This window comes from Filicampus tigris, chromosome 8 (assembly GCF_054856515.1).
Source record: "Filicampus tigris isolate MCC_2025a chromosome 8, RoL_Ftig_1.0, whole genome shotgun sequence".
NCBI classification, from domain to species: domain Eukaryota; kingdom Metazoa; phylum Chordata; class Actinopteri; order Syngnathiformes; family Syngnathidae; genus Filicampus; species Filicampus tigris.
Genome location: NC_141224.1, coordinates 18,512,452 through 18,532,505, shown reverse-complemented (window position 1 = coordinate 18,532,505; position 20,054 = coordinate 18,512,452). Strand labels below are relative to the sequence as shown.

The following is a 20,054-nucleotide window of genomic DNA, read 5'->3' as shown; positions in this document are numbered from 1 at the left end:
GTCCTCGGTGTCGGGGGTCATGAAGTCCCCAAATAGTGACGTTGGCCTTCGGTTTTGTTGTCGCGGCTCTGCATAGATGACAAGGGACATAGGACACGATTTTGATGGACGTCTTCTGTACCTCCACTGACTGGGCTACCAAATCAATTTGTATTGGGAAAACTCAACGGCAAAAACATTCCAATAAATGAAAACACGTTTTATTTACAATGTAAAAGGGATATGTCCTTAGACTGCCTTACAAGCTTTCATCAAAGATTGACAAATTAAACTAAACACAGTTATGCAAGTAACTGTTTCAAACAAAAAAAACAATACTTGCAAACTGATCCAACTTAATATGGACATTCAATGTTACCCTGTGTGTCCACACAGGGGCAGTTATGACTACAAAATACTTGAAAGGGGTCAAAAGGTGCCAGCTATACATTTGACAGTCGATTTATAACTTGGTACTATAACATTTGTATATACTGTGCTGTATGTTTTGTAGGATCAGAAGCAAGGAGGCAAAAGAAAACAAATGTATAGAATAAAAAGTATATTCAGAACAAGATACAAGAGATACTTATGAAAACCAACGTCAGAATCAAATGTCAATTCAAAGCTGGACTCTGCTGGACTGCAGTATTTCAACAGCAAACAGGGAAGAAATAGACCTTCACTCAATGGTGTGTAACTGTAAGTGTGAAATGCAGTTCAATTCAGATAAACAAACCCATTTTACACCAGTGGAGTACCAAACTGTACAGGCCCCAAATGGTTTGTAGCACAAGTCTTGATAGAAAGTCGAGTGGTTGTGCAGTGATGAGATGAAAAGCCAAAATTGACATAGAAGCGTAAATAAACAGAGCATGGTACAGCTGACTCTCCCTTGGTTCCGACAACATCTCATTTCTTCTGTTTTGGTGGAGGTCTGAGGAAAGAGAAAAAAATGCAATGTTAAAAACTAGGCAGTTTATAGAATTTTGAGAGCCACCTCCAAATAGCTGTTCACCTCTGGTAGCAGTAGTGGCATAAACACACGACAACCGTTTTAGTGGTCATATGAACATAATGACAATTGTGTGGTATTGTGTGAGCACACCAGATTGATCCATTCTTGTAATTAGGATTAAGTTCTGATCACATTTTATGATCCTGTGTTTCAGGTAACCACAATCTGAGCAGTGATTGGTTGTTGTGAGCTGTTGCGATGTCATTTTGAGTCGACAGAAGACTCCAGAGATGACTAAAAACAGGTGAATTAACACTTATTCCACAAATGCAATATTTATCAGAATGCCCTGTTTCAACTAGTGGGCTTGCATGGAACATATTCTTGGAAAAAAGTGTTTGCGTTGACTTCCTCTTTAAGGCATTAATCACATGTATGCATACTTGCCTTTAAGACAGAGTTAGTGAGCCGTGTTTTTTTTTTTTTAAATACCGGTGTTAAAAAAATGGCATCAGGCCGTTTTTGTCGCCGAAAAATCAGGATACGATACTGGTACTGGTATTCTTTGCAACACTAGTTTGTGGAAATGTGAGTTAAGCAGCAAAATCCAGTAGTTTCTAGCCATCTCGGAGGATGGCCATTTTGTCACTTCTGTCGACTGAAAATGACAACAGTTCCTCAAGGATCAGATTACAACCAATCATGGCTCGGCTTCAGAAAACAGGTGAGCTGTGATTGGTCGTTACCTGAGCAACTGTTATGTCATTTTTCAGTCAACAGAAGTGATAAAATGGCCGCCCCCTAAGATGGCTGAAAATGGGCGGCTTTTGCTATATTGCATAAACACAATATTATTCAGAATGCCCTGTTTCAACTAGTGTGACTACATACAGTAGAACATATTCTTGAACAAAATATGTTTGGGTAAACTTCCACCTTAAAGAGAAAAGACATACAAACGGTTGGGAAAATGTTTGAGCGGAAATTTACGAGTACATTTTTGCATTGTCTATTTCAGAAAAGGTGTAAGCAAGCATTAAGATTTAAGTAATGCAAAATTTTGTCCCATATTGTCCCAACAAGGCTTCTCCGTCCATGACTTGGAGGCTAGGCGAGGTAATGATTTTCCATTTTCAAGTAATTGTCGGGCTACGTGATCAAATCAAAGCTAAAGGGCAGGGCACAGACGTTGCTAGATGCAGACTTGAGTTGGGTAGCACCATCAGCATTAGCTTTTGATAATCAGCACAACTATACGCTTGGATTTGGTGGTATTTGTTTTTGACCACTGGATGGGCCACATGCACAGAAGCCCAACACCCAAAAAAAAATATTCTTGAGGGATTTTGACCGAAGCATGCAATTGACTCTTGTAAACAGCCGGGAACTGTTTATAACGGCATATCTCCTTTGAATGTCGGGGTGGGCGATATGACGATATTAGATCACTAAGCAGTTTAACGGGTTCACGATCTCATAAAGCCGAAGATTGTTTGCCCGTCTACACGGAACATTCCAAACAGTTTAGCTCTATGGCAGCGCAAAGCCGCTGACGCGTATACCCGACCAACCAATCACAGCACGCACAGTGCACCGAACGTGACACTCCCCGCCTCCCTGTTTGTTTGTATAGCGGGGACCTATAGCGGAAAGTCATCACGAAGCAGAGTTGGTCCCGAAAAGAAACTCCACATCCACAGTGTCGATTTGGTTTGGCTTTTCCTCGCAGGAGAAAGCGCAAACAAGTTATTTGCAAAGTTTGTAGAGACTCGGTACGGACATCAGCGCCGACAGCCAAACCAAACGGACACATGGTAGCCAGAGGCAGCTGCTAGCTCCAAGCTAACGCAACCCACGGTAACGGTCATTTAACGTGAGCACTCCATATGAAAAACAGGCAAGCAGTGTAAAGAAGTAACTGAGGCAGTGACTTATTACCTTGCTGAAGACATGATTCCCATTAAAACAGAGGAAAACGAGGGGTTTGAAAGACATTATTACCTTTTATGTTTACATTCACTGCACATTTTGATAAAAATTGTCACTATTCAAATTAAAACCTGTTCAGAAAGCTTAGCTGACTTAAAATGTTTTTTTTCTTTTAGAGTTTTATACACATTTTAAATGTTTTATTTTTAACATGAAAATGGTCAGAAAGGTGCAAATTTGTCTAAAAAAAATATAAGAAAAGAATCATGATAAAATCGTGATCAGGATTTTATTTTTTAAAAATTGTGATATGATATTTTTGCCATATCACCCACCCGTATTTGAATGTTTATTTCACATTATCAAGTCAACTTCAATATCAGGATTGCAGTTTGGTTTAATTAGTCAGTCCTGGTTATTATTTTGGCCATGACAGGCAAAATTACTTCGTGCTACGTGTATATAAACACTAATGAAATGTGTGTTATTGTGGTGTTATTAAAAATGAAAAGTTGAACTTATGTTTTAATGCATGCCTTCACAGCCTTTATGCAAGTCCATGTAATTTTTTACATTAATAGAAGTATCATATATTGCGCTTTTAAAACCCCAACACTGTAAACTTACAAAGTACACAAATATTAACAGAGACGAAATCTAAGCAAAAAGCTACCTTTGAAGAGACCAGTAACAATAAACCAGATGGGAAGAGCATAATTTGTGGACTTGCAAATACTCTACAGTATTTTCAACTACATATTTGATGAGACCATTTTAGTTTTAAGATCGGTCCACCAGATGGAGCTGTTCAACCCAGTAGGAAAAGAAAGTCTGCAGTAATGTTGATTGTCCCTCTATCTGCAAGGTACTTAAGAGAGGAGCAGTATGCTGGTCGTGTACCTGTAGATGCCCACTACCACAGCATGGTCCCTTTCATAGGGCTCCAGTGTGAGCTGTTCCTGAGGTTTCATATTCTCTGAAGTCATCTTCTTTACTTCTGAGGCAAACACAGCCTCTGGTGCAGCTGTCGAGTCTATACAGTTAGCCTGTTAACACAAAAACGGAAGATGTCTATGTATTAGACTGCTTTTATGTTATATTGTGTTTGATAATTTAAAACCCAAAAGGAGTTTGAGTCTATGCCTGACCTTGACAATTCAACTGTCATGTTTTGAAATTACCTCAAGCATTACTACAAAACTGTCCTCAAACTATGTCGGTATCATCCACGTTTAATCAGTAATGGTAACAAAGATAGCTTTCAATATAGTTTGAAATTCTAGTTTACTTAAACTTTAAATGAAACTATCACATTTCTACAGGGAAGTTTTCCATCTTCTATCTCATGACAAAGAACAATACCCCTTCAATGTGGTGAAGAATAACTGTAGGTGGTCATCAGTGTACCTTAATGGAGATGACAAAGTGCCCTCCGTTCTTCAGGAAGTTGTGAGCATTCAAAGCAACAATCCTAGTCTGGTCTGGCTGGGCAACGTCAGCGAAGATTACATCCACCATGCCTGAATAGGAACAGCGCATATTTTATAGTATACCCTCACAGATATCACTGCAAGATGTTGAAATCCTCATAGAGAACAGCATTATACATTTTTCTTATTGACTGTCAAGCAAAACTACCTTTTGCCAACAAGGGTGCAGCATGGAGGCAACTCAAGTGAATAGAGCAAGAGGGATGCAATTTAAATAAAATTCCCAAAATACTATCGGGGGGGAACATCCACTGGATACAATAATCTTCAAGGGAAATAATCTGAATTTGACCAAATCTTTATTAAACTTAAAAATAGAATGCAAACTAAATCACAACTTGCATATAAAGACAAATGCTTTTGAGTAGTGCAATAGCAGTATACTTACCAACCAACATTCTGTACTTGTGTGGGTGACGAGCATCTTCAATGATGGGAATGATGTTGGTTCGTTTCTTTGCCACATTGAGAAGATCACGACCTGATCTGTGAGAAAACTCTACAGCATACACCAGCCCTTCCTGCAACACAATATGTTGTATGTGTATATGGTGTAATGCATTGCATTTTAACATGACAATTACGATTATTCCATCAAATTATCTGGTTGGTGTCAAATTGTGGTCCTCGAAGGCCGCTATCCTGCATGTTTCAGATGTTTCTCTCCTGCAACACACCTGATTGAAATGGATCAGGATCGTTATCAGGCTCCTGCAGAGCTTGCTAATGAGTCGATCATTTCAATCAGGTGTATTGGAGGACTTGCTGATTTCTCCACTGCCCCAGCTTGAACATTCAATTTATTATTTTACATGTGTACAGGTATATCGCACGAGCCAAACTTCTGCGTGTGTGTTGTGACAATGCGTTAGAGGGATAGCACTCACCGGCCCAACAATGTCAGAGACGTGAGATACTGTTGTACCAGAGGCAGCCCCCAGGTACATGACTTTCGCTCCAGGTTTTATATGGATCTGGTCAACTCCTCCCAAGATGGCTGCTGCCAGCTTGGAACGGAATGGATTCCATGCTCTGTATTCAATCTTAGTCTCTCCCTCCTAATGAAGAGTAAAAGCAAATAATGCAGAAGTAGTAACGCAGATCAAGCTGCTGCAACAGCAGTGGAAACAACAGTCTTCAGACTCACCTCCACACTCATCCTCTTCTCTCCATACACAGATTCTCCTACCACCATGTTCTTGGTCACCAGAGCATCCTCCTTCCCCCTGCAGATGAACACTCCTTAGGAGACAAAGAGTTAACATCATTGATGAGCTAAAAAGTATCTACTTGAGTTAGCCATGGGCCAAATAACGCCCTACAGTATATGGATATACGTACATACAGCCAATTTTAAGTTGTTGCAATGCATAAAATACGCAAAGTTGTAATGCTATGCAGGAACACCTGAGAGCAAGAGTTTCCTAAAATTTGGCCCCTAAAAGTGGAAGTCAACCCAAACATATATTTTTTTTCAAAAATGTGCTCTATGCAAGCCCACTAGTTGCAACAGGACATTCGGATAAATATTGCGTTTGTGGAATAAGTATTAATCCACTTGTTTTTCGCCATCTCTGGGGGCGGCCATTTTGTCTTCTGTCAACTGAAAATGACATCACAACTGCTCACAACGACCAATCACGGCTCAGATTCACAAAACAGGTCAGCCGTGGTTGGTCGTTGTGAGCAGTTGTGATGTCCTTTTCAGTCGACGGAAGACAAAATGGCCGCCCTCAGAGATGGCGAAAAAAAGTGCATTTTGCTGTTTAATTTATATTCCACAAACACAAAATTAATCCGAATGCTGTTTTAACTAGTGGGCCTGCTGGAAAGATATTCTTGAAAAAAAAAAAAAGTTTAGGTTGACTTCCGCTTGAAATAGTGGGGAATAACTGTCCATTGATTTTATACTGGGATAAATAGATGTGTTACATTTTTAACGGAGTAAAAAAAAAAGTCATTGTCTATAGCCACGTTGCTGACTGAATTAACATGGAAAGTCAGCTACTGTATTTATAACTAGAATTAAAAAAACTGATAATAGGGGGAATAACCTTCATGTCTATGTGGCTCCACCAAGACTTTCCTTCCAGCTCCAAAGCCACCTCGTCCTCCCCTCCCTCCTCTTCCTCTTGGGGTACCTCTGCCTCCTCCACGGCCTCTGAATCCTCCTCCCTCTGGAGACCTGAATCCACCTTGGGGAAACAAAAGTCACATCTCAATGCAAGTTTTAGTTGTCAAATCATCTATTGCACAGAAACAAAGGTAAATTAGTTTTGCAGTGAAACAATTGCAGTTGAATGTGAATGTTCAATTGATTTTCTTAAAAAAGGCTTAAAAAACGTTTTATCTCAAAGTGTAATGGAACAATCAGAATGTTTGCGTTCTTCAAAATCTGGATTCACAATTGATTTTTATTTATTTGAGAGAACAAACCAAATCATGTAACTGGCCATTTCCCTCCCAAATTCCTCAAGTTTTACCTCTTCCTCTGAACCCTCCTCGTCCTCCGCGGTCACCGAATCCTCCTCGTCCTCCTCGATCACCGAATCCTCCTCGTCCTCCGCGATCACCGAATCCTCCTCGTCCTCCTCTGCCGCCACCTCCTCTGGGACTGAACCCTACCCAAGTAGCAAAGACAGTGGAATATCAGCAGAAATCGCAAGTTTGCATTTGGATTGTGTTTCAAAACTGCAACAGTCAACATTCACACGTCACCGTATAAACAATTTACTTAACTGTTTATATACAAAACATTGCATCAGCTACAATAAAAGGCTATGGATGAATAAGAAAGATGTCAGATTTGGTACAAATGTGTTGTTAACTGTTTCAGAAATGTGCATTTACCAATGCTTAATATGATTTAATATACATTTTGAGAACAAAACTCAGGGGATGACAGAATTTAGCACCTCATTCAAAACCTTTTAGGCTACGTTCTCATTTTGTGTTGTAAAATGGTTTGTGTGGTTCAGTAAGTACAAGCTGGGCATTTTACTAAAATGTCCCACTCAGTTTATCGCCTTCCGCCTGCAGCCGGGGTACCCTTCCACTGTTTAGTCGCCCTTTTGTCCGGCCAGAACAAATAGTAATCGAATATAGGCCGGTCTGCCAAGCATTTTAAACGGGCTTCCATTTGCCTTTCTGTCTACAGACTTCGATCTACTTCCACTCGCTCGATTGTAAGGTTCCCGACCATCGCCGACAAAATGTGCGTCCGTCATAGGCGGAACGCCCACAGCTCTTGTAGCAAGTATTAATCAAAATACGATGTTATAACATAAATTGCAACTGATACATGAAACAAAATCTTTGTTGGTGACTAAACTGCACAAAATTAAATGTGACTCCAGTGATTGTTTTAGTACGGAGTTGCATGGGAAATGCTTCATCCTTATTGATGCTCCTCATCAAAAAAAAAGGGGTCAGAGGCAAACGGTAGCCAAACAGACGTATCCAAATTTAGAGGATCTTTGATAGTGAGGCCATAATCAACATACCACGCCTTATTAACGACTTGACACTAAGGACTTACTTTTACAAGTTAAAGCGACCCTACATGAATATATAAAATGCTGATTTGAATATCTCGGGGCATTCATAAAACGTTTAAATATTAAAAACAAAAAGCAATTTAACACCAAGGGTGTGTGTTCAGTAACAAATACTTTAGAATGTGGTTTAACGTAATGGCACTAAGCATTTGAATCGATCTACGATGATAATTCAAAGAATATTACAAATAGCAATATTACCGTTCACCTCTGCCATCTTAACAAGTAGATTCATTGAAAAAAATCCATCCATTCAAAATACTTGAAATTGTGATTTACGAATTTCGGCTGTTCAGTGTTGCTAAGAGGTGCAACACGTGAGTTCGGGCACCATGGCGCATCGGGTACGTTATTTATCGAGCCGCAACCCATCATCAAAAATTTCCCATTTGTCACACTTTTCTAAAGTACAGTGCATCACAGCTCACAAAGAATATTTACAGATACATTTAACCGGTTTAATGTAAAGCTTCTAGTCTCGTCTAGTAAACGTGACGAAGAAGCAGGGCCACGTGTGACTCCGCGCGTTCGGATGGCAATTGCGCACAAGGTAAACAACAGACACAATGTTCCAAAACAAAAAGTTATTTTCTTTACCTGGTCTCATGTTACGCTATGCTTTTAAAGAGCTGAGTTGACGCCGAAATGTTTTGTCTTCTTTCCCAGTACGTTAGCGACTACGAGCAATCTCGAGCCACATGGGCGACTACCGGATGAACAGAAAAACTACTTCCGTCGCTCAAATTCTCTCTCTTTTTTTTCTCCGAGGGCTGTGTGACTGGCTTTTCAAAACGTTATTGCCCCCTATTGGCCACAATGTAGTTATAGTTTGGAGTAGGGAAAAGTGCCGTAAATCAGTGCTGTACTGCATTTGACCTCTTCTCAAATACTTTTTTTTACATGGTTTTCATACTAAAATGTGTACGGTCATCGAACAAATATAAATGTAGGACAAAGATAACCCAATTAAAAATAAAATGCAATTTATAACGTGTTGGGCCACCCTGAGCAGCAGCAACTGGAATCAAGCGATTCTTGTAATTGGAATTTAGCCTTTCACATCTCTGTGGAGATATAGTTGCCTGCTCCTATCAGAATTTCTTCAATTCAGCTCACTGGATGGTTTACAAGCATGAATGGCCTTTTTAAGGACATGCCATGCCACAGCATTTCAATCAGATTCAAGTGTGGACTTTGATCACATTATTACCACCATATTAATTTAAAAAAATATATTAATTTTCTGAAATGCTTTGTTCCCTTTACACCAGACGCAACGAGACACACACACCTTCCCAAAAGTTATACTTTCGTCTTAGTCCATAGAATATTCCCCCAAAACTCTAGGGAATCATTCAGATCAATTTTTTTTTAGAAAAGTAAAACACGACTGTGTGTTATTTATTTGGTAACTTATTGTTGAGGGTTAACTTGGGGATTGTAACTTTTGTCTGTGATGATCTAAAAGCAAGTTAAAGTGGGGAAATATGCAGAAAAGTACACATTTGACAAAAGGGCAAATACATGCAAACCACATTAATAACAAAGGCATTCGCTTTAAAAACGCAATCAAGGATAGAATCTACAAGAAAATTGATGTATTTCATGAGTATGATCCATCATAGCTGATTATAAAATCTGTTTGGCGCATGCGCAGTAACAATGGGCCGCCACTGTTGATGACGGAAGTTGTCGTTATTGGCTGACACGTCACGGACGAGGTTACTGAATGAAAGATGGCGAGCACCTATGAGAGTTTTAACTTGTAAGTGCTGGGAACGTTCTGCCGATTCCACGTTTATTTGTTTTGTAGCATAAGACAATTATGTATCTGTTTTACAGCCTGAACGATTCAGTCAGCGAAATAACGGCATGTTGATTCTACCCTCGAACAGCCGTGTAACTGTTTTAACGCGTACGTCACGGGCTCAGCGATGAAAACGTTTGACACTAGACAAACTTTTATCTCTATCTGTTACGTTTTGTTGGTTTTGATAACTGATTAAAAGGTACGTTTAAATGTTTTTCGAATGACGCCGTCTGTTTTTAGTCAACAAATACGCTTTAGCCTAAGACTTCCTGTTGTAGTTTGTTTAACAGGTCTGTTAAATTGCTTTATTTTGCGAGAATGAAGCTCGAGGTGTTAGCAGCCCATTTTCTGCCCATTACAGACGCACTACAGCTGATAAATTTTACATCGAGGCTTGTGACGATGGCTCTGTGGACGTGTTGGCCATCGATAGGGTGTCAACTGAGATGACGCTCACAGGTAGGCATTCCTTCCGTTGTAAACATTTAAAAATACCCGTTTGCGAGATCAATATTCATGAATGAATTAATCTGGAATGCAATGCTATTTACATATTAACGATTGGATTTTGTGCACGCTAACTACTACTGCCCTTGGATCTCCCTGCTCTCATCCGCAGTTAAGAGGGACATTCCGGCATCTGCTGAGACCAGGCCAATATGTGGACTCATGGGGACAATACGCTTGGTCGCAGGTGGGATGTTAAATTGTAAACTGTGAAATAGCTGGTTTTAGACAATCCCAATATTCTCATCCTTCATGGTTGTTAGGTATGTACCTGATCATCATCACTAAGAAGAAGAAGGTGGGGGACCTACTGGGTCATGCTGTATGGAAGGCTCTGGACTTTGACATCATCTCCTACAAGAAGACAATACTACACCTGACAGACAACCAGGTGGATGTCCCTATTTGATTGCAATTATTGTACTTGTCACCTGAGCTTTTGGTCATCATTTCGTGATTTCTGTTGTCTCTTGTTAATCATAAATATCCGGAAATGTAATGCACACATTGCTATTGACGTTGCCATTCAAGATCTAGCAGCAAGCATAACATGCTGCAAAAAGCTTCTGTTCTTTCCTGTGGTGCTCACTTCTCATTCTTTTTACAGATGCTAGATAACAAGACCTTCTTGTCCATGATCAACAATGTACTACACACAGACAGCTTCTACTTTGCAACAGACTATGACCTGACCCACACCCTGCAACGCCTGGCCAACACCAGTCCTGAATTTCAGGAGATGAGCCTTCTCGAGAGGGTGTGTGAGGCAATTAATTTCCTAGTCATTCTATGAGTTTCCATTGACCTCTTTAAATGAGTTATGAGCAAGTTCACATTAGAATTTACACCCAGTGGGCCATCTTATTGAGCGTAGAGTTTTTGTTTTGTCCAACTAAAATCCTGTTTCCACTAAGCAGGACAGGTTCTTTTCATGCATTTTTTTGTGTGTTGTTATTGTTATAAGTGGTTAAGGCTAATCACATAAGTAATTTTTGGTGCACTGCTTTTTAACATTCTTTAGCTCATTCACTGCCAGACATTTTCAGACCCTCTTTTATCTTATAATTTCTCAAACTGTTTTACATACACCTCCATTGTGATGTAACAATATAGGCTACAGATTAGAGTCAACAGGGTTTGATGCGCCTTTCGGATGTACCCCACAAGAACCTCAAAAACAGTAGCCTCGTTGGACTGCATTATTTACTGTTTTGCAGAGAAGAGTGTGTCTAGGTTCTTTTGTAGTGTTGGAAAGGCTCTTTCAGTGCCTCCATTTTGGTCTCGGGGAGAAAAAAGCAATCTGTCACGTCTTTGCCTTAGGTTAAACCTAACGTTTGAAAAAATATATAAATGCATTCCTGGGATTGAATGTCCGGACTGTGGAAAGACAAATAAATATGTGCTTGGCAGTGAATGAGTTAATTGGCTTTCCAACCACAGCGATTTCTACATGAAGGGTGGACATAGACGCACTCCTTTGTTTTGATTGGGCGACAGACCTTCATTTGACAGCGGGAATCGGAAGAACACCAAATATAGACGGTTTCAAACAAACTTTAAATGTTAAATCCTCAATGGTATATCCTCATGCCAAGAAGGAATAACTATGCTAAACAATTAGGAGAAACAGGAAAATGTGTTGAACAGATCATCTTAATTTAATTTTGATTACAGGCAGATCAGCGTTTTGTCTGGAATGGCCACCTGTTGAGGGAATTCATTGCACAGCCTGAAGTAAGGCATTTGTTTTGACTTGTTATTATAGGATATAAATGTAGACTTCTCATGTCACTCATTTTGCGTAGATACATTTGAACTTTGAAGTATTGGGACACCTAGTGCTGAAAGCCTGTCTGACAGTCTTTCCTGATTTTTTTTTTCTTTTTAACAGTTGCACAAGTTTGTGTACCCTGTTGTCCATGGATGTATCCTTTCACTGTTGTTGTCTGACAGAAACAGTTTATTCCTCCCTTTAGACACTTTTTGTTGGATGCCTGGCAATTTGCCCCCCATTTGCCCAGTAATACAGCTATTTAATTTGTTTGGTATACCGTACTTTCAATATGATTGTGAGATTTTGGAATGACCAAATTGTCCATGCTGTTCATCTCATCAATCCAAGGTGTACCCACCTTTCACCCTAAGTAACTTGGACGGCAGGTTGGAGGAGGAGCTCCATCATCCTTGGCCTATCGTTCTGATTCCTGATTTTTTAAGTTATGCTTTCTTAACACACATTTACCAGTCATCATAATGAAGTCAAGCTGCATCAATGGGAAATTCTTTGACTGGAGTATCATCTCCAGAAGGAGCTGTTTTAGAGCTGGTGTCCGCTACTATGTCAGAGGTAACAATACTATTATCCACACCATACTGTCCCACTGTAATGCCATTGTTATCTTATTCGACAGTAGTCTTTTAACGTCCACAACAACAACTCATCCTTCCTTGTACTTCTGTGATGTCCAAACATCATGTTAACTCAAGTTCTTTTCCCAAGGGAAATGCAACCACATCCAGTGTATATGAGGTCCACTTAATGTATTGCTTCATGGGACCTTAGCCCACCATGTTTGTAACTTCTTTTTCCATTGCCAGGCATTGATTCAGAGGGCCATGCCGCTAATTACGTGGAGACCGAGCAGATAGTGCAGTGCAACAGTGCTAAGGCTTCTTTTGTTCAGGTGAGTCTATTACATGGATAGATAGATATATATATATATATAAAAAAAACATTTTTTTCACAAATATGTTCCCAGCAGTCCCACTATTTCAAACACGGCATTCTGATTAATATTGCGTTTGTGGAATGTGAGTGAAACAGCAAAATCCACCCCTTTGCACCCATCTTTGGGGGCGGCCATTTTATCACATGTCAACTAAAAATGACATCACAACTGCTCAGGGCTCAGGTAACGACCGATCACGGCTCAGCTTCAGAAAACAGGTCAGCCGTGATTGGTCGTTACCTGTGCCGTGAGCAGTTGTGATGCCATTTTCAGTCAACAGAAGTGACAAAGTGGCCGCCCCCAGGGATGGCTAAAAACGCGTGGATTGACTATTATTCCACAAATGCAATATTTATCAGAGTGCCTTGTTCCAACTAGTGGCCAGAACATATTCTTGAAAAAATATGTTTGGGTTGACTTCCGCTTTAAATGCCCGGGCAGCAGCTCGGAGTGTCTGTGTCTTGCTCAAGGAGACCTCAGCTGTGTGTCCAGGAGATTTTGGGAGTGGTTGGTCTTGAAACGAGGTACCCATGGTAACAGGCTACGATCCTATCCACTTGGCTCAGCTGCTTTGACTGACGTCGCTTCCTAGCTAAAAGAAGTAGAAAAGTCAAGGATGTGTTAGATCCAGCCCAAAATAATGTTTACATTTGCTTCATGTACTGAACACAGTGGTATGGATGGTGGGATAATTGTAGGAATATTTATACATTGTTTTAGCTGATGTTTTATCTGATTCTCAGACAAGAGGCTCAATACCCTTCTACTGGTCCCAAAGGCCCAACCTCAAGTACAAGCCAAAACCACAGATCAGCAAAACAGTCAACCACGTAAACTACCCATTTGCATTACTTTACTCTAATGAAAGACTTTTATTCTGATAGTTTACTCATGTGGTTTGCCTTTTCACGCTCTATATTGCTACAGATGGATGGATTCCAAAGACACTTCGACTCACAGATAATACTTTATGGGAAGCAAGTCATTTTGAATCTGGTAAGATGGTAAAATACAATAAACACCTTGGTGATAATGTTGATAGTATCTCATGTGTTGACTTAAATTTTTATAGTCAGTGCTCACTCACTCAAAACATACTTAAATTCACCTAAATTATAATCCCCCACAAAAATATGAACTCTGATGCAAAGTCGTGGTCAACCAATAATGTGATTTATGGTTTTGGACACTTTCAATAAGGCTACTTATTTTTTCCCTCTTTCTTCAGATCAACCAGAAAGGCTCAGAAAATCCACTGGAGAAGACTTTTGAAAAGATGGTGGTCGGCTTAGGAAACGGCACCATCAGGTACAGCCATTATTCAGGCACCCATTATGCACATTGTTCTTCACATATGGCTCAATCTTTTTGTTCAACAATGTTTGCATTTCTTCAGATACATCGCGTTTGACTTCCACAAAGAGTGCAGTCGGATGAGGTGGCATCGTCTGCACATCTTGTTGGACATGGTTGCTGAAATTCAAGAGGAATTTGGGTCAGTTTACTTCTGTTTTTATTTTTGGGAGAAGGCTTCATGACAACCTCACACAGGAAATGTGGTCGAGCTAATCAACTATGGTACTCAATCCAGTCTACAGGTTTTGCTTGTAATAAAAAAAATAACAATGAAAAAACAAATATGTACCTGAACCGATCGATGGACCGTGGTAACTTATAGTCATTCATTTTGAATTTGATGCCTGCAGCACGTTCCAATAAATCTGGGACAGGGGCATGTTGACCACGGTGTTACATCACCTTTCCTTTTAACACTCACTAAATGTTTGACTGCCAGTTGCTGACTACAATTCAGCAACATTAGGTGTGTCTGACTCTATATGTTTGAGACTTTATGGGAAATTAGATTTGTTTGCACAGAAATAGTTGGAGCGCTATTAAATCTTGAATTATGTGCCCATTTTGGAAAATTTGTGAATGAGCCGTTCCACATTTCTGCCCCAGTGCTTATGAACCTACCCACAAAGTTTCTCAACCAAAGACATGATCAGCTAGGCAAGCCTAACAGTGTGTATTAATGCCCAACTAAGTTGTCAACATTGGGGTAGCGTTTGGTTGATGAAGAAATGCCACCTCTGCCGATTATTAAATGGCATGGCATATCTTTTGGAAACAGAGTAAGAGTGCTCCTCCATGTACCGGTTGTCGATTTGGATTTGTCAATGGACTGCGAGTTGTGTCGCTTCTTAAAGAAAGCATCACCGAACACGGGTCTTTTTGTTCTATTTATTGTACTGTTTGTAAAGTGCTTTGTTACAGCTCTAGCTGTTATGAAATGCACTATTTAAATACAATTGTATTGTATTGTATTGGGCAGATATCAATCATGACACCATGCCCCTGATGCCAAATTAAGTCTAAAGGAAAAAAAACAACAAGAGAAATACCCATCAAATCAAATGTTGTTTTTTTAAAACATAGTTAACAAATAACTTGTTTGTGTGTGTCAGGGGCAAATTTTTTTTTTCTTAAACAAAACATATAGCCTGGATTTAAACCCATAATGAATTAGCCATATACTATACTTAAATAACATTGTGGATTTGGGGCACAGGTTCTTCTTGGTGGATTCAGATGGGAAGGTATTGTTAAACCAAGAGGGGACGTTTCGGAGCAACTGCATGGACTGCCTGGACCGTACAAATGTCATCCAGAGCCTGTTGGCCAGACGCTCACTGCAAGCACAGCTGCAGGTAGGACAGTCATGCTACAATACAGTTCTAAAAACAACAAAACGAGGGATGCTTCTTTCAGCGGTGTATGCGAATGACACACATTATAGATGTGTGACTCCAAAGTAGTGTACTCATGTTGCTGCTCTCATCTACTGCATTAATGGTTTTCCTGAGTCTGTATACTCATTGGAGGCAACAGTTATTCTCCAATAGATGGCAGCACTACACAAAACTGTAAAAATTGTCAATTGATTTGTTCTGCGATGAACGCCATTGCACCAAGAAGTCCAATGGTTTACTTAGTGCTTAACTCTGTGCTGTGTCAACTGCAGAAAATGGGCGTCCTCCACATGAACCAGCACATTGAGGATCAAGCAGACTTTGAAAAGATGTACAAAAATGGTGAGCTATCCATCACACAATGCATTTAATTGTTCACTTTGTGTACTATTGCACAGGCATTCACTCTCTTCAAGTCCTAATAATAATAATGTGCTCTTGCTTTTGACCTCCTTTCCCTGCTTGTTTACCTGCAGCTTGGGCTGACAATGCAGATGCGTGTGCTAAACAATATGCAGGCACTGGAGCATTGAAGACCGACTTCACCAGGTCAGTTATTTCAAAACAGCTATCATCCATATTTTTACACAGCCATCCAGTTGGTCAACTTCACTGCAGTGGTTTACAGACTGAACATTAATCGAATATATATGTATATACACATGTATATCTACATAAATGTGAATTGCATGCATCTTACCATCACCAAATTGCTTCTTACGAAACCTCTGGACACATTTAAGTCACGGTCGGGTTTTTATTCCTTTAGGACAGGCAAGAGAACTCAATGGGGGCTTCTGATGGACGGCTGGAACTCTATGATCCGATATTACAAAAACAATTTCTCTGATGGATTTAGACAGGTATGTTGTGTATGTTATTCCCACAAGCGCAACCTTTGTCAGCCTCAACAGTTCACATGAAAATATACTGTACATTGTTCGTACATTGAGATTGAAAAATATTAACAACTTGAAGCGCTGTCTGAAGAATGAATGTTATGGCTATTCAGTTCAACTTGATTGATGACCTTCAATTTTAGCCTAGATCTGAAGTACAAATACATTATTAGAGTTGTCTGCATTACTGTAATAGCTGAGCGTTTTTCAGGCAGGCTGATGTCACCACTACTTAAACCTATACCAAAACTCTCATGCTCACCTACACATGCTCACCTACACTTGCATACATGGAAATGGAAATTACTTTTTTTTTTTCTCCCTATTTTTGTAACAATTTAGACAGCTGGTCCAAGTTCCCAATTTTGATTTAATGCTCATATCTGTCTGTTTTACCATGTTACAAATTATTGCGCATATATAGACAATTCACATGGAATACAAATATTTGATCAACATTTATATTAGCTTCTATAACAGTGGGGATTTTATCATGATGACAACTATTAGTGCTTACAAATTATTAAAAAATATAAAAATGCTGTTTAACCAAAAAACAAACAAACCCATCCAACTCAAGTCATCATATGTTTTCTTAAATAAATTTTATTTTACCCAATGTGTTGACAATGAAAAATGGTTCAGAAATTTTACCGGCCTGCAGGTCTGTCTGAATGGTGAAAGTGTTTTTTGTTTGTTGTTGTTATTTATTTATTTTATTTTTTTTACCACAGGACTCTATAGACCTGTTCCTTGGTAACTTTGCTGTGGATGAAGCTGATTTGGCTACACCACTGCGTGACCCCAAAGATTGGAAATTTCTGACGGTAAGACTGAGACAACTTAACTTAATTTTACAACTTAACTTAATTTTCCTTTCTTTGATTTAATACAACTTTTTTTTCCTCTCAGTTGCCTATCATCATGGTGGTAGCATTCTCCATGTGTTTCATCTGCTTGCTAATGGCCGGTAAGACAATCACCATTGAAGTGCAACAAACAATTGAGTACACGTTCCTTAATAATAATTTTGGTGTTCCTCTGTAGGTGACACATGGACGGAGACTCTTGCTTATGTCCTGTTCTGGGGAACGGCGAGTGTCGTCACTTGTGGCCTCATCCTCTTCAACGGACAGGACTTTGTCGATGCTCCGAAGCTGGTCCAGAAGGAAAAGATGGATTGAATGTGTGCGTGTGGAAAGCAGCTCCGCCCTAACGAGCTCACCACCACATCCTCTGCCTATTCATCGCTTTATCCCCAGCATCATCATCATCAGGCCTGGAGCCTTTATTAGTACAGAGGGGAGAGTCGAGGATGGTGGGGAGTCAGCTGGGCCGCCTCGCGTACGACAAGGAGCGCGAGACCGAGACTGTGCGTGCACGGACCTGCTGCTATCCACACGGCTGCAACACAGAGACAGGACAGTTTGGCACAGGCTGCCATGTACACTGAACTTCTGGAGTTAGCGCTTATCCAATGTCACTGTTCCTGTCTTTACAGGACAACTGTGGGACCTACATAAGATTTCACGTTTCCCCAGTCATTGGGATGAACCTCAGAAAAGCTTTAAATTATTTACTCTACATGGTTTGCCTTTTCATATATGATTTCAACTCAACTCGTGCCAACATACACGGGCCAACCACTACATTATGATCACTTGCGCAAGTTTATGATATCAAATGTTCTTTCTGCCTTGACAGAGATTTTAGTTTGGATCGTCACTGTAAGAGTGTAGTTTGTGGTGGTGTCGAGCTGTACCACATCATACACAACATTGTTAAATGACTTCTTCTCAAAAGTGTAAATCTAAATTAAGCATTTTTACCTATGGCTGAATATTCAATGTACCGTTATGTTACTGTATTTTGCAAGTTGTCATAACATTGTTTGGTGTATTTACTCTGGCCGTGCTTAAACACTGCCCGTTTCAATGGAGTGGCTTTCAGGACCAGACACTGGCTCAGGCTTAGAGCAATGCTGCGTTTGATAACCATCATGTACAGTAGCCTACTTGTACATGAATAGTTCATCCACATAACTTATTGGTCTTCATCTTTCATGGAGTCTTTTATATAAATCAAATGAATGCTATCTTTGGTGGATTTACCCAGTGTAATCAGTCAGTGGTTATTCTACCATGTTAAGTGTTAAAATCGGGTTGAATGTACTAAAAACAAACTTCTCCTTCCCATTAGTAGCCTCTTCTGCCATTCTTATTGCTCATAAATTGAAATGCATCTTCATTAATTTTCACTTAAAGAGCCAATACAATGGTACATTAGTCTGTTGTGATAAATGCAGAAGTTGTAGCAGTCACACTTCTAACACTATTATATAAAAAAATATTTAGTATTTAGCCAAATCACTGTTGTTGCTTTGACCTGGCACCACAGGGTCATATTCTCCTGCGTGACAGAAAAAGCGCTCAGCTGTGAACTTTTTGGGCTGCATAAACCCATAGACCGAATTGTGTCATTAACACACCTTCATGAAATGTATACACTCTGGGTCGAGCAACCCTTAATTGAGTGTTCCCTATCAAATAACATCTTGAACTGCACTCCTTCTCCCAAAGACTAAATGAAGCACCCTTTCTCCTGCGCACTCCCGAGGCTACAGTCAATCTAATCTAGTACTCTGTGAAAAGAATTTTAAAAATAATCATTCTACGCTTTGAGATGGATTTTATTTGATCTATGCAAAGTTATCTTATGATACGCTCGCCTGTGCGCCCCACGTGCAAGTATATGGTTGTTAGGAAATACGCTACGCATTGCCCATCAACCATGCTGTTGAACACTTCTATTAATGGACCGGCTCATGCGTTCAGTCTTAAGCGCAGTACTCGGATTCTGTGACATTTATTGGCTTTATTTTTAAAAAGAATACAAAGTCACATGCTCCTTCAAAGTACCCACGGCGGCGGTGACATGTCACTGCATGGCGACAATCAGCACAACTTCTGGATCCACTGCTCAAGTTAATTTAACATTTTAAGTGTAACACATGTTCAAAATGGATATCTATATGGAATTCAAGTCTCATGAAAACTTCAGAATCCGGAATTTAGCCCCCCAGACTTCATCACACGTATGGTTGGTGTGACACTCCAGCTCTCATTGTCATTGTCCACGTGAGCATTGAAGTCACTCAGCAAAATGATGGAGTGCCCAGAATGACCATTCTCCAACACTCCTCCAAGGACTTCAAAAAGGGTGGGAACTCTGGACTGCTGTTTGGTGCATATAAGCACATACAACAGTCAGGACCTGTTTAACCAAGACAGCGTTTAGCTGCCAACACAATGCCGTCGTGATGTGTTGATGATAATCATAATGATGATAATGCGGACCGGAAAAGAGAATATTTAAGATTGCTTTACCACGCAATACTATTGTGTTCTTTTGCCAAACTGTCGTGTTATAAAGCAATATGTTTT

General features: G+C 39.9%; 2 protein-coding genes across 3 annotated transcripts; one reads left to right on the top strand and one right to left on the bottom strand.

The window, feature by feature from the left end:
• Window positions 1-184: 184 nt before the first annotated feature.
• On the bottom strand, window positions 185-8,678 carry fbl (fibrillarin rRNA 2'-O-methyltransferase). Its single transcript, XM_086037596.1, has 9 exons — window positions 8,511-8,678; window positions 6,840-6,977; window positions 6,411-6,551; window positions 5,504-5,598; window positions 5,244-5,414; window positions 4,745-4,877; window positions 4,274-4,386; window positions 3,767-3,912; window positions 185-916 (listed from the first exon to the last, which is right to left on the bottom strand). Exons 1-9 carry the CDS (start codon window positions 8,518-8,520, stop codon window positions 892-894), a joined length of 972 nt encoding a protein of 323 aa, XP_085893722.1. The 5' UTR covers window positions 8,521-8,678; the 3' UTR covers window positions 185-891.
• A 905-nt stretch (window positions 8,679-9,583) lies between these two features.
• sacm1lb (SAC1 like phosphatidylinositide phosphatase b) lies at window positions 9,584-18,806 on the top strand. Of its 2 annotated transcripts, none has more exons than XM_086038967.1 (20): window positions 9,584-9,678; window positions 10,085-10,182; window positions 10,343-10,417; window positions 10,494-10,621; window positions 10,838-10,987; window positions 11,905-11,964; window positions 12,122-12,155; window positions 12,476-12,577; window positions 12,829-12,914; window positions 13,703-13,789; window positions 13,887-13,955; window positions 14,188-14,267; window positions 14,356-14,454; window positions 15,532-15,670; window positions 15,985-16,054; window positions 16,189-16,261; window positions 16,482-16,575; window positions 17,346-17,438; window positions 17,524-17,581; window positions 17,659-18,806. In XM_086038967.1, the coding sequence occupies exons 1-20, from the start codon at window positions 9,650-9,652 to the stop codon at window positions 17,793-17,795; spliced, it is 1,761 nt and encodes a 586-aa protein (XP_085895093.1). In that variant the 5' UTR covers window positions 9,584-9,649; the 3' UTR covers window positions 17,796-18,806. The 2 variants fall into 2 exon arrangements, with proteins under 2 accessions (XP_085895093.1, XP_085895094.1); XM_086038968.1 differs by lacking the exon at window positions 9,584-9,678 and adding an exon at window positions 9,685-9,922.
• Window positions 18,807-20,054: the final 1,248 nt, after the last annotated feature.